We start from the raw sequence: 11,221 nt of genomic DNA, 5'->3' as shown, positions 1-11,221 counted from the left end.
GAATGTGATATCTCCTCTCAATCAAGCATCATATGGAGATACTCCACATTTCCTCAATCCAAATGAAATCAGTGAAGGAGGTCATGTAGTTTGGAAGAGAAACAAAGGCGTGCTCCATGCAAGGATGCCATTCTAGTTGTAGATGTAGTAGAAAGGGCTACTGTTATTTCTTTATTAGATTTATAGTTAAATTAAAAAGGTTCACCACTGGATTAGAATGTCATGATTACTCACTGTTGAGTCATAGAATTATAGAGAAGTCATAGAATCATGTGCTGGCATTGGAGAGGGTCCATAGAATCGTTCACAAGAATTATCCCAGGAATTAAAGGGTTAAGGTAGGCAGAGTATTTGATGGCTCTGGGCCTGTATTCACTGGAGTTTAGAAGAATGAGTGTTGATCTAATTGATAACAATTGAATATTGAAAGGTCTAAATAGAATGGATGTGGAGAGGATGTTTTCTATCGAGGGGAAGTCTAGGACCAGAGTATACAGTACCTTTAGGATGAATTTCTTTAGCCGGTGTGTGGAGAATCTATGAAATTCATTGCCACAGACAGCTGTGGAGGTCAAGTTATTGGGTATATTTAAAGTGGAGAGTGACAGATTCTTGATTAGTAAGGATGTCAAAGGTTATGGGGAGACAGCTAGAGATTGGGGTTGAGAGGGATAATAAATCAGCCATGATGGACTGACGGAGCAGACTCGATGGGCCAACTAGTCCATGCTGACCAAGATACCCAAGATGTCTCATCCGAGCTGGTCCTATTTGCCAGCATTTGTTGCATAACCTTCTACCTTTCCTGTCCACGGAACTTAGGTATCTATTTTTATTAATCAAGGATTTAAGAAATTGAGAATGAAAATAGAATTATTTGGATGAAAAATAACAAAAATTTTAATTAATGGATTTGTTCTTCTGGTTTTCCCTTATGTATCCTGACAGCAACCATGTGGACAAGCTAAAGCACTATTCCTCTGGTAACACAAATAAAATGTTGGAGGAACTCAGTAGGTCAAGCAAGGAATAAACAGTCCAGGTTTTGGGCCAAGACCTTTCATCAGGACCATTTCCCTGATAAAATGTCCAAAACTGTTTCACAAGAGTAAATTCCAATGGAGCCTTATAAGGAAGCACCTATGGCCAGAAGAGTTTTTTGGGAGTGTCTGAAAGGAAAACGAGGGGAAGGTTACTCCAAAGTAGGGCTGATGTCATGGCGGACACAGCTGGTGACGGTAAAGGAAACCAGGAGGAATTTAAAAAGCTCCAAGACCTGGATGGGTTGTCAGACCGGAGGAGATTACAGGGACGGGGAGTGTCAAGGCCATAGAGCGATTTGAAATCATGCAGAAGCAAGACGTTCGTCTGATAATGCAGTAATCTGTAACGTTCTGATGTTCAGATTGAGATCGATTGTCGCTATTCTACTTTAGCATCTTTCCCTTTCTCTCCTCTGGTTTAAAGGGCCTCAAGGGAACCCACTCCAGTTCCAGCGGAACGTGATACGCTCTGTCAGCAGAAACAATGATTCGAGAAGCGAGTAGATTCCGAGATCCCGCTAACCATGGATAACTAGGGTCACCGGAAACGACACTTCTACCACAGAGTCTAGAGAACGCTACTCGCCCCGGCAGCCTGGTTGTCTCCACTAGACTAACACCCCGATTACAGTACTGAGATTGCAAAGCAACAACGTTCACGACGCACAGCGTGTCAATGATAATAAACCTGATTCTGATTTATTTCGGTTTTATTGATTTTGAATGAAGTTCCAGCTCCGTTTTGATGGGGTGGCCTTACATTGTATAATTGTATAATTTATGTTTTATATGTGTATATATATATATATATATATATATATAACCACACACACACTCACTAACCCACGCTCTCAACCGGATCCCACCTAGGCATCCCTGTCTTTAAAGAGAGGCTGTCATTTCAGAACCACTTTAAATCTGGGTTATGTCTGTAAGTAAGTTTGCATGACCTTGTGTATAGAAAGCGATGATATACTGTAGATTGCTGTACCTCAGAACGGAAGTGCGATCTCATTCCTGCATCTGGGAGACAAAAAAAGAACATCGGGATCAAATAAGATTTATTACACAGAATCGAGTAACAGCATAATTTACGCAGACATCATTAATATTGCATGTTTCTTAGTTTAATTATAGATTTTTTTAAAAGAGCCGCATTTTGGCAGTAATCGTTTATTCGTCTAGAATTTAATCTCATGCAAAAAATGTCTGTGCCACCAGCCGACGGTTGGTTTGATAAAAGTTGATTTCTAAAAAAAATAACAACATCCCGTGGCTTGAATCAGGGCGTGTGAAGGAGTGAGTGTTGCCGCAGTCTGGGATTTGTCATCACTTTAAAGACACTACATGCTTCTGCAGAGGCATCTAGAAGTTTGGTAAATGTCTTCGGATGCACCGAATTTGATTTGAAATTCTACCCGGAGAACCTAGGCTTCAGAGGGCCTCGGAGGTGACACGGGAAGGGAATTAGGATACACGGGAGGGTGAGAGGCGAAGGCACAGGAAAAAAGTTTGGGCTGGGGAAGAGATGAGGGGCGTCGGCGAGCAGGTGGGATGGAGGGGAGGGTGCGATGCAGAGGAGGTACCGGGACGGGGATGGAGTTCAAGGATAGAATTGGAAAGTGGTGGCGAGGAGGTTGAGGTTGGAGAGAGGAGGGATGAGCCCGAGGACGACAGGACTGGGAAGATGCGAGGAGCTGGACACGGGACGAGTTGGCGAGAGCATTGGTAGGAAGAAGGGGATGAAAAGGAGGGAGAGACGAGAGCGGGAGGGAATGGGACAGGCGGTCCGCTAACTGGAGACATGGGATGGGGAGAAATGAGAAAAGAGGTATGGGAGTTGGGGAGAGGGATAGCCACGGGGATTGGGAGAAGTGGTGGGCACAGCGTGGCGCGGGGAGGGGGTGAAATGGAGACGGCAAGGAGGGGGCGCTTACCTCGGCTCCTGGAGCGGCCCGAGCCGACCGACTTCATGGGATGCCGAGCCTTGCGGAGCTTACGGTGCCAACAGCAGAAGAACAAGATGGTAGCGATGGTAGCCAGGAGAAGCAGGAGCAGCAGCAGGATGCATTGGACGCTGTAGGGCTTGAGGAGCACCAGGAACGCCGCCGCAATCATGGTACGTGGCAGTGTGTGCAGTGCCTCCCCGCCGCAACACCAACTGGAGGTGAAGATTAAGGGGGATTCCGTATGTAATTCACTGACCGGACCTCATCACGCACTTTTTTTTACATTTATATTATGTCTCCCAGGGACTCAGAGGAAGGGCTGTTGATATTTTGGAAGCCCCTCTCGCACTGCACCAACCATCCTGGGACCTGTGCGAGCGGAGGGGGGAGGTCAGGGGAGAATTATTGATTCAATATAAAAGTGGAGATCATGACTCAGCAAGATGCAAAGCAGCCACTCTTACCATTGCGCGTGTTGCACCCGTAGTCCCTGTGATAATTTTTATATTTAAAAAAGCCCAGGGGCGTAATGCAAAACAAACCATTCAACATCCGTCCACAGGCAGAGAGAGAGCGAGAGAGACTATAGTCTACATGACTCTGTAGAACATAGTCCTCATATTAGGAAGCCAAATCAGAGATATGGGGTCTGCATCTTAACCATAAATCAGTCTCGTTACATAGCAAGGCTTCAGGAACACAGCAGATTCCTTACGGTTTTACAATGTGACGTCTCCCAGCCCAACTTGGAGCAATTCTGTCTCACGTTTTCCTCCCCTCCTTATATCTGACACAGCACTCCCTCATCACCCGCAAGGACCGGTGTGAGATGGGAGACAGGGTGCATTTAAACGAGACGCATTGCATCGTCCATTTAACTCCTGCCGCAGTGAGTCATCCCGAAGCAATTCAGAAAAAATAAATCCGACTATAAAAATGCTCTCTTGAAAGGGAATCTCACTCTAATTTGCTCACCGGAGCCTGACGTGGAGCAGTTTTGCCAGCGGTACGTGACAGAAAATTATAGGGGAGCGAAACCGTTCAGGGGGCTTTAGAGTTAACGTGCATGCTGAGTGCGAACATTTGAAGTGATGTTTTATGCTGTATAAAAATAGAATATCAGAAGGCCTGGTACTGACACGGATGCCTCCAACTCACTCATTTGATCATTCGACCCCAAAAATAAAGGTCGGCGATCATTTTCTGGAGACGTGGGGTGACTGCAGACAGACAGGGCATTGGAGAGCTAAAGTCACCGAGCGCAGAAACAGGCCCTTCTGCCCGGCCCGTCTATGCCGGCCGCCAAGTACGCACAGGCTACACAGTAAATGCTAGAAGAACTCGACCAAACAGAAAATGATTCCAGCGTCTGTAGCTTTAGTTATTTTCCTGGTACAAATACTAATCCCATTTACCAGCATTTAGGTCAGCGTTGATGATTCAGCTAGCCCAGCCTCCACTCCCACCTTCAGATTCGGAAACAGATATATTATCACTGAGATACGTCGTGAAATGTGTTGTTTTCTGCAGCAGTACAGTGCAATACACAAATATACTATAATAAGATATATAGACATGTACATTTGCAAATACATAGATTTATATATGTATATACTGTATATATATCCTATACCCAATAAAGTGAATACATATTCATGATCTTCTGCTACTGTACCCCTTCCACCTCAAGTTTCGACTTGTTGTGAATTCAGATACCTTTTCTGCACACTACTGTTGTAAGGTGTGGTTATTTGTGTTACTGTTGCCTTCCTGACAGTTTGGCTATTCTCCTTAGTATGAGCTTTTTGCCCAGAGAACATCCACTGACTGGATGTTTTTTTTTTGTTTTTGCACCATTCTCTGTAAACTCTAGAGACTGTTGTGCATGAACATTTCAGGTAATGAATTCTGAGATACTCAAATCACCCCATCTGGCACCAACAATCATTCCACAGGCAGTCACATAGATCACATTTCTTCCCCATTCTGATGTTTGGTCTGAATAACAAATGAACTTCTTGACATGTCTGCATGTTTTTATGCATTGAATTAAATATTTACATTACTGAGTAGGTATTAAGGTGGACCTAATTAAGTGGCCACTGAGTGTATAATTCAATAAGTAATTTTTTAAAAAGAGCAAAAATAATGAGATAGTAACCATTGTCCATTCAGGTAGCTGATGGTGGAGGAGAAGAAGTTTTTGCAAAAATGTTGTGTGTGAGTTCAGGCTCCAGTACCTGCTCTCTGATGGTAGCAATGAGTCCTGGTTTGTGGGATTGTTAAATAATGGACACTACCCTTTTGAGGCATCACTTTTTGAAGGTGCCGTCAATGGTGGGCGGTCTAGTTCCCATGATGGAGCTAGCTGAGTTTGCAACCCTCTGCAGCTTTTTCCAATCCTGTGAGTTGCCCTCCATACCAGACCAGTTAGAAGACTCACCACATCTGTAGAAATTTGATAGAGTCTTTGGTGACATACCAAATCTTATCCTAGTAGCAAATCACTTTCATCTTCTTTCCCATCAAATACTTCGTCCTGTCTGCTGTAAATGAATGGGAAAGCTGAATCACAGGAACTGTTGACTCCTCTGTTTAGAAAAGGTGAGCCCCAGCACCTTCTATTCCCTATAACTGTGGTGAACTACATATACCTGTGTGGACACGCCCCTCTGCTGACTGCTCCTGTGGCTCCTCCCACGGACCCCTGTATAAAGGCGATTGGAGGCACTGCTCCTCCCTCAGTCTCCAGGATGTTGTGTGGTGGTTTCTTGCAGCTAATAAAAGCCTATCATTTGCCTCCTGTCTCCAAGAGTTATTGATGGTGCATCAATAACAAATAAAATGAATTCATCTGTGACATTGTAGACAATTATTGTTAAAGGCCAGAAATGTTAACACAAGGGTACCTATGTCAGAATCAGGCCACAATGACTCTTAAGCTTGTTCTCTATTCAGTTAAATCATGGTCCATCTCCTCTTTATTTGCATTTACTAACCTAATCCTTACTGCCCTATAGACTTGTAATCATGGTTTATATGTATTTTACCTAAGCCGCTATCTCAAGATCTGATTAGAGGGAGTGAATTCTAAAATGTCATTGCTCCTCGTTGTAACACTGCCAGATGACGAAGCTGTACTGCACAGGATCAGCAAAAGCTGCGGAGGGTTGTACACGCAGCCAGTTCCATCCCCACAATTGAGACCTTCAAAAGGCAGTGCCCAGGAAGGCAGCATCATTAAGTATCACCATCCAGGACATGGCCTCTTCTCATTACTACCATCAAGGAGGAGACACAGGAATGTGAAGACACACACTCAACATTTTAGGAACAACTTCTTTTTCTCCACCATCCTAAATGGTCCATTATCCCATGAACACTACCTCACAATATTCCTCCAGCATTTTGTGTGAGTTCTTCCAGCATTTTGTGTGAGTTCTTATTGTAACTTTTGGTGATTTTCTGAATTGCGCTGTACTGCTGCAAAACAACAAATTTTCACACCATGTGTCAATGATACTAAAACTGATTCTGATTCTGAGAAGTGCTTTGTGCTATAGGAAGATGATATGTCAGACATTCCACCAGCAACCCAGTGTGGTTTTCCTAACTCCAACCCACATTACTAGTTTTAAAAATATGTGCTGTAATTATCTTCAGGAAAATGCAAGGGCCTCCTGTTGGACTTAATCATTCAGTTTGGGAGCATTTCCCAGCTGGAAGCTGAAAACGTGTTTTAATGGCTTTCCAAAAGGACATCAGGAAACAAAATGGAAATTTATTTTACAAGATACGTAGATAAGAGTGAAGATCTACCTATCGTTTTGAGTTGCAGGGCATTCAGAAAGACAGAACCACCAACTGCTGTTTGAAGACAAAGATCAGACAGAAACTTGGCCATGGACATTTTACCAAATAGCAAGCCTGGTTCAAGGACATTCTACCAAACAGTCTGTGGGCTTACACTGAAACAAATTACAGTACATGGGACAGTTACAACACAGGATAGGTCCTTCAGCCCATGATGTTGTGCCAAAGTACCTGTAATTAAACCAAAGATCTCCTAATTAATCTAATACCCTTTCCCTATACATTGACAATACTCTCCCCACCCTTCTCTTTGCATATGCATGTGCCTACCTAGGAGTATCTTAAGCTTAAATGCTCCTCTGCTGCTTGTCTCTACCACAACCCCTCACAGTGAATTCTAGCTACTCTCTGTATAATAAACTGGACTCGTAAATCTTTTCTGTACTTTCCCCTCTAATCTTAAGTATAATGTATGCCCTCTGGTACTAGAAATTTCAATTCTGGGAAAAAGATGCTGTATATAGAAGTTTATAATATTATGTGAGTCATGGATAGACTTTAGTCTGTCTATGCCTCACATCATTTTATCAACTTCTAACAAATCTCTTCTCAGCCACCACTGCTCTGGAGAAAATAACACCACCTTGTACAACCTCATAGTACATGTCCTTCAAACCAATCAGTATCCTGGTAAACCTCTGCGAAGCCTCCACATCCTTCCTATAATGAGGCAACCAGAGCTAAATGCAAAACTCCTGAGTGTCCTGCCCAGAGTTTTATAAAGCTGTAACGTAACTTCCTGGCTCATGAACTCATTGTCTCTGCTAATGAAGGCAAACATGCCATACAGCTTTTTTAACCACCCTAAAAACCTGTGCAGCCACTTTTAGCGACCGGTGTACATGGACCCTAAGGTCACCGCAATTCCAACACCGATATGTGTATAGTCTATGGTCATGCACTTTGGTAGAAGGAATAAAAGCATAGGCTATTTTCTAAATGGGGAGAAAATTCAAAAATCCAAGGCGCAAAGGGTATTGGAATTTGCAGGTTGATTCAGTGGTGTGGAAGGCATTCATTTCAAAAAGACTAGAATACAAGAGCAAGGATGTAATGCTGAGGCTGCATAAGGCACCAGTGAGGCCTCACCTGGAGTATTGTCAGCGGTTTTGGGCCTCTTATCTAAGAAAGTATGTGCTGACCTTAGAGAGGGGTCAGAGAAGGTTCATGAGAATGATTCCGGGAATGAAAGGGTTATCATATGAGCTGTGATTGAGGCTCTGGGCCTGTAGCCACTGGAATTTAGAAGAATTAGAAGCATAGAATTTAGAAGCATATCAAATGTTGAAAGGCCAAGATGGAGTGGATGTAAAGAGGATGTTTCCTTTGGTGGAGGAGTCAAGGACCAGAGGGCACAGACTGAAAATAGAGGGACGTCCACTTCAAAAAGAGATGAGGATGAATTTTGTTAGCCATAGTGTAATGACTCTCTGGAATTCATTGCTACAGGTGGCTGTGGAGGCCAGGTCACTGGGTGCATTTAAGACGGAATTTGGTAGGTTATTCAATAGTCAGGGCATGAAAGGTTACGGGGAAAAGGCAGGAGATTGGAGCTGAGAGGGAAATAGATCAGCATAATGAAGAGGTGGAACAGACACAATGGGCCGAATGGCCTAATTCTGCTCCTACACCTTATGGTCTTAAGTAGCATGCCCACAAATCACTAACCCTAATCGTATGTCTTTGGAAGGTTGGAGGAAACCTGAGCACCTGGAGGGAGAATACACAAACTCCTTACAGTCGGCAGCAATCAGTGATCGCTGGCTCGGTTCAGTGACTGTGCTAACCGCTTCACTACTATGCCAAAGTAAAAGCGATTGCATTTGACCAAGTGTGGCTTCAAAGGTTCATAATAAAATTGATTTAACCAAGTACTTTTGCATTAAAACTGTGATGATATTGGAAGTTCTTCCCCGGGATAATAATTAATAATAAAGATGTATATTACACATTAATATAAAATAATATAATAAATATCCCACCCTGAAATAATTTAACCTTTAAGGGATAAGAGACCTTTGTTAGCTTAGAATATGAAAGAATGTATAGCATGGGCAGGTGAATGGATTTAAGGTACTGTATTTATCAGAATCCCAGAACCAGTATCAGAGAAACAGATTATTTTGTAACTTTGCTAATTGCTGATTACAAGTTCTAGCCCCTTCATTTGCTACACTGGGAAAAAGACAGATTTGTAAAGTGCAATCACCAAATAGTTTGGTCTACGACCAGTTAATTACTTCTCAGGGTCAGTTATTGTTGTCAGGCATCATGAGAAGACTGTGAAAACACTGAAGAATTGTTCTCAGCTGTCCCAAGCCCAAGAGAACTTGATTACCTGTGTCAGGAACAGTTTGAGATTTTGAGTCAAAGTCTTCAGGTTTGGGCAGAGTCAGGCATGTGTTGCAACATTTTTACAGAGGGTGGTGAGCATATGGAGTGGGTTGGCCAAGGGTGTGGCTGAGGCAAGTACAGAAACTACTTTTAATAGACATTTGGACAAGTACATGAGTTGGAAAGGTTTAGGAGGTTATGGCCCAAATGCTGGCAAATGGGACTAGCTTGATTGGGCATCTGGCTCAACATGGACTAGTTGGGCGAAAGAGCCCTTTTCCCTGCTATATGTCTCTGTGACTCTAATATTCTAATTTACTTTTTAATTTTAATTTAGAGATAAAACATGGCAATAGGGCCTTCAGGCCTAACGAACCCCCATGGCCCAATTACACCCAAGTGCTCAACTAACCTACTAACCCATACGTCTTTGGAATGTGGAATGACACTGAAGCCCGGAGGAAACCCAAGCAGTCACAGGGAGAACAAGACCATAAGATATAGGAGCAGAAGTAGGCCATTCAGCCCATAGAGTCTGCTCCACCATTCAATCATGGGCTGATCCAATTCTTCCAGTCACCCCTACTCCCCTGCTTTTGCCCCATACCCTTTGATACCCTGGCTAATCAAGAATGTATCTATCTCTGCCTTAAATACACCCAATGACTTGGCCTCCACTGCTGCTCATGGGCACAAATTCCACAGATTTACCACCCTCTGACTAAAGTAATTTCTCTGCACCTCAGTTCTAAAAGGACATCCTTTGATCCTGAAGCCATGCCCTCTTGTCCTAGAATCCTCTACCATGGAAAATAACCTTGCCATATCTAATCTGTTCAGGCCTTTTAAAATTCGGAATGTTTCTATGAAATCCCACCTCCCAGCCAGAATAGGATTCCTTTATTCCCACTCCCTGTTTTCTGCTGATCAGCCAATGCTTCCCCCATGCTAGTAACTCCCCTGTAATTCCATGGGCTCTTATCTTGCTATGCAGCCTCATGTGCGGCACCTTGTCAAAGGCCTTCTGAAAATCCAAGTGTACCACATCGACTATATCTCCTTTGTCTACCCTGCTTGTAATTTCCTCAAAGAGTTGCAGTAAGTTTGTCAGGCAGGATTTTCCTTTTAGGAAACCATCTTGTCATGTGCGTCCAGGTACTCTGTAATCTCATCCCTAACAATCAATTTCAACAACTTCCAAAACACTGATGTCAGGCTAACAGGTCTATAGTTTCCTTTCTGCTGCCTCCCACCCTTCTTAAATAGCAGAGTAACATTTGCAATTTTCCAGTCATCCGGTACAATGCCAGCATCTATCAATTCTTGAAAGATCATCGTTAATGCCTCCGCAATCTCTCCAGCTACTTCCTTCAGAACCTGAGGGTGCTTTCCAATAGGTCCAGGAGATTTATCCAGCCTCAGACCATTAAGCTTCCTAAGCACCTACTCAGTCGTAATTTTTACTGCACAAACTTTACTTCCCTGACACTCTTGAATGTCTGGTACACTGCAGACGTCTTCCACTGTGAAGAATGATGCAAAATACACATTCAGTTCCTCTGCACCTCTCATTACAATATCTCCAGCGTCATTTTGTATTGTTCTATGTCTACCCTCGACTCTCTTTTACCCTTTATATACCAAAAAAAGCTTTTAGTATCTTCTTTATATTAGTCGCCAGTTTCCTCTCATAATTCATCTTTTCCTTCCGAATGACCTTCTTAGTTTCCTTCTGCAAGATTTTGAAAACTCCCCAATCCTCTATCTTCCCACTAGCTCTGGCTTCCTTATATGCCCTCTCTTTTGCTTTTATTTTGGCTCTGACTTCACTTGTCAGCCACGGTAGTGTCCTTCTTCCATTCAAAAATTTCTTCTTATTTGGAATATATCTGTCTTGCACTTCCCTCATTTTTCGCAGAAACTCAGCCATTGCTGCTCTGCTGTCCTTCCTGCAAATGTCCCTTTCCAGTCAACCTCGGCCAGTTCCCCCCTCGTGCCATTGTAATTTCCTTTATTCCACTG

At 43.2% G+C, this 11,221-nt stretch overlaps 1 protein-coding gene across 3 annotated transcripts in view; it reads right to left on the bottom strand.

Annotated features, from left to right (window-relative positions):
- Positions 1-3,796, bottom strand: part of dst (dystonin) — a 579,575-nt gene extending 575,779 nt beyond the window's left edge. Inside the window, exons 1-3 of one of the 3 annotated variants that reach the window (XM_073056532.1) lie at positions 3,708-3,796; positions 2,981-3,204; positions 2,035-2,066 (exon numbers count right to left, since the gene is read on the bottom strand). In XM_073056532.1, the coding sequence (XP_072912633.1) occupies positions 2,035-2,066; positions 2,981-3,161 (213 nt within the window). In that variant the 5' untranslated portion in view covers positions 3,162-3,204; positions 3,708-3,796. The remainder of the gene's footprint in view (positions 1-2,034; positions 2,067-2,980; positions 3,205-3,707) is intronic. The other 2 variants (XM_073056533.1, XM_073056534.1) reach the window with 2 other exon arrangements.
- Positions 3,797-11,221: the final 7,425 nt, after the last annotated feature.

This window comes from Hemitrygon akajei, chromosome 9 (genome assembly GCF_048418815.1).
Source record: "Hemitrygon akajei chromosome 9, sHemAka1.3, whole genome shotgun sequence".
NCBI classification, from domain to species: Eukaryota; Metazoa; Chordata; class Chondrichthyes; order Myliobatiformes; family Dasyatidae; genus Hemitrygon; species Hemitrygon akajei.
Note: the sequence above shows the minus strand (reverse complement) of the source record. Positions and strands in the feature narration are given on the sequence as shown.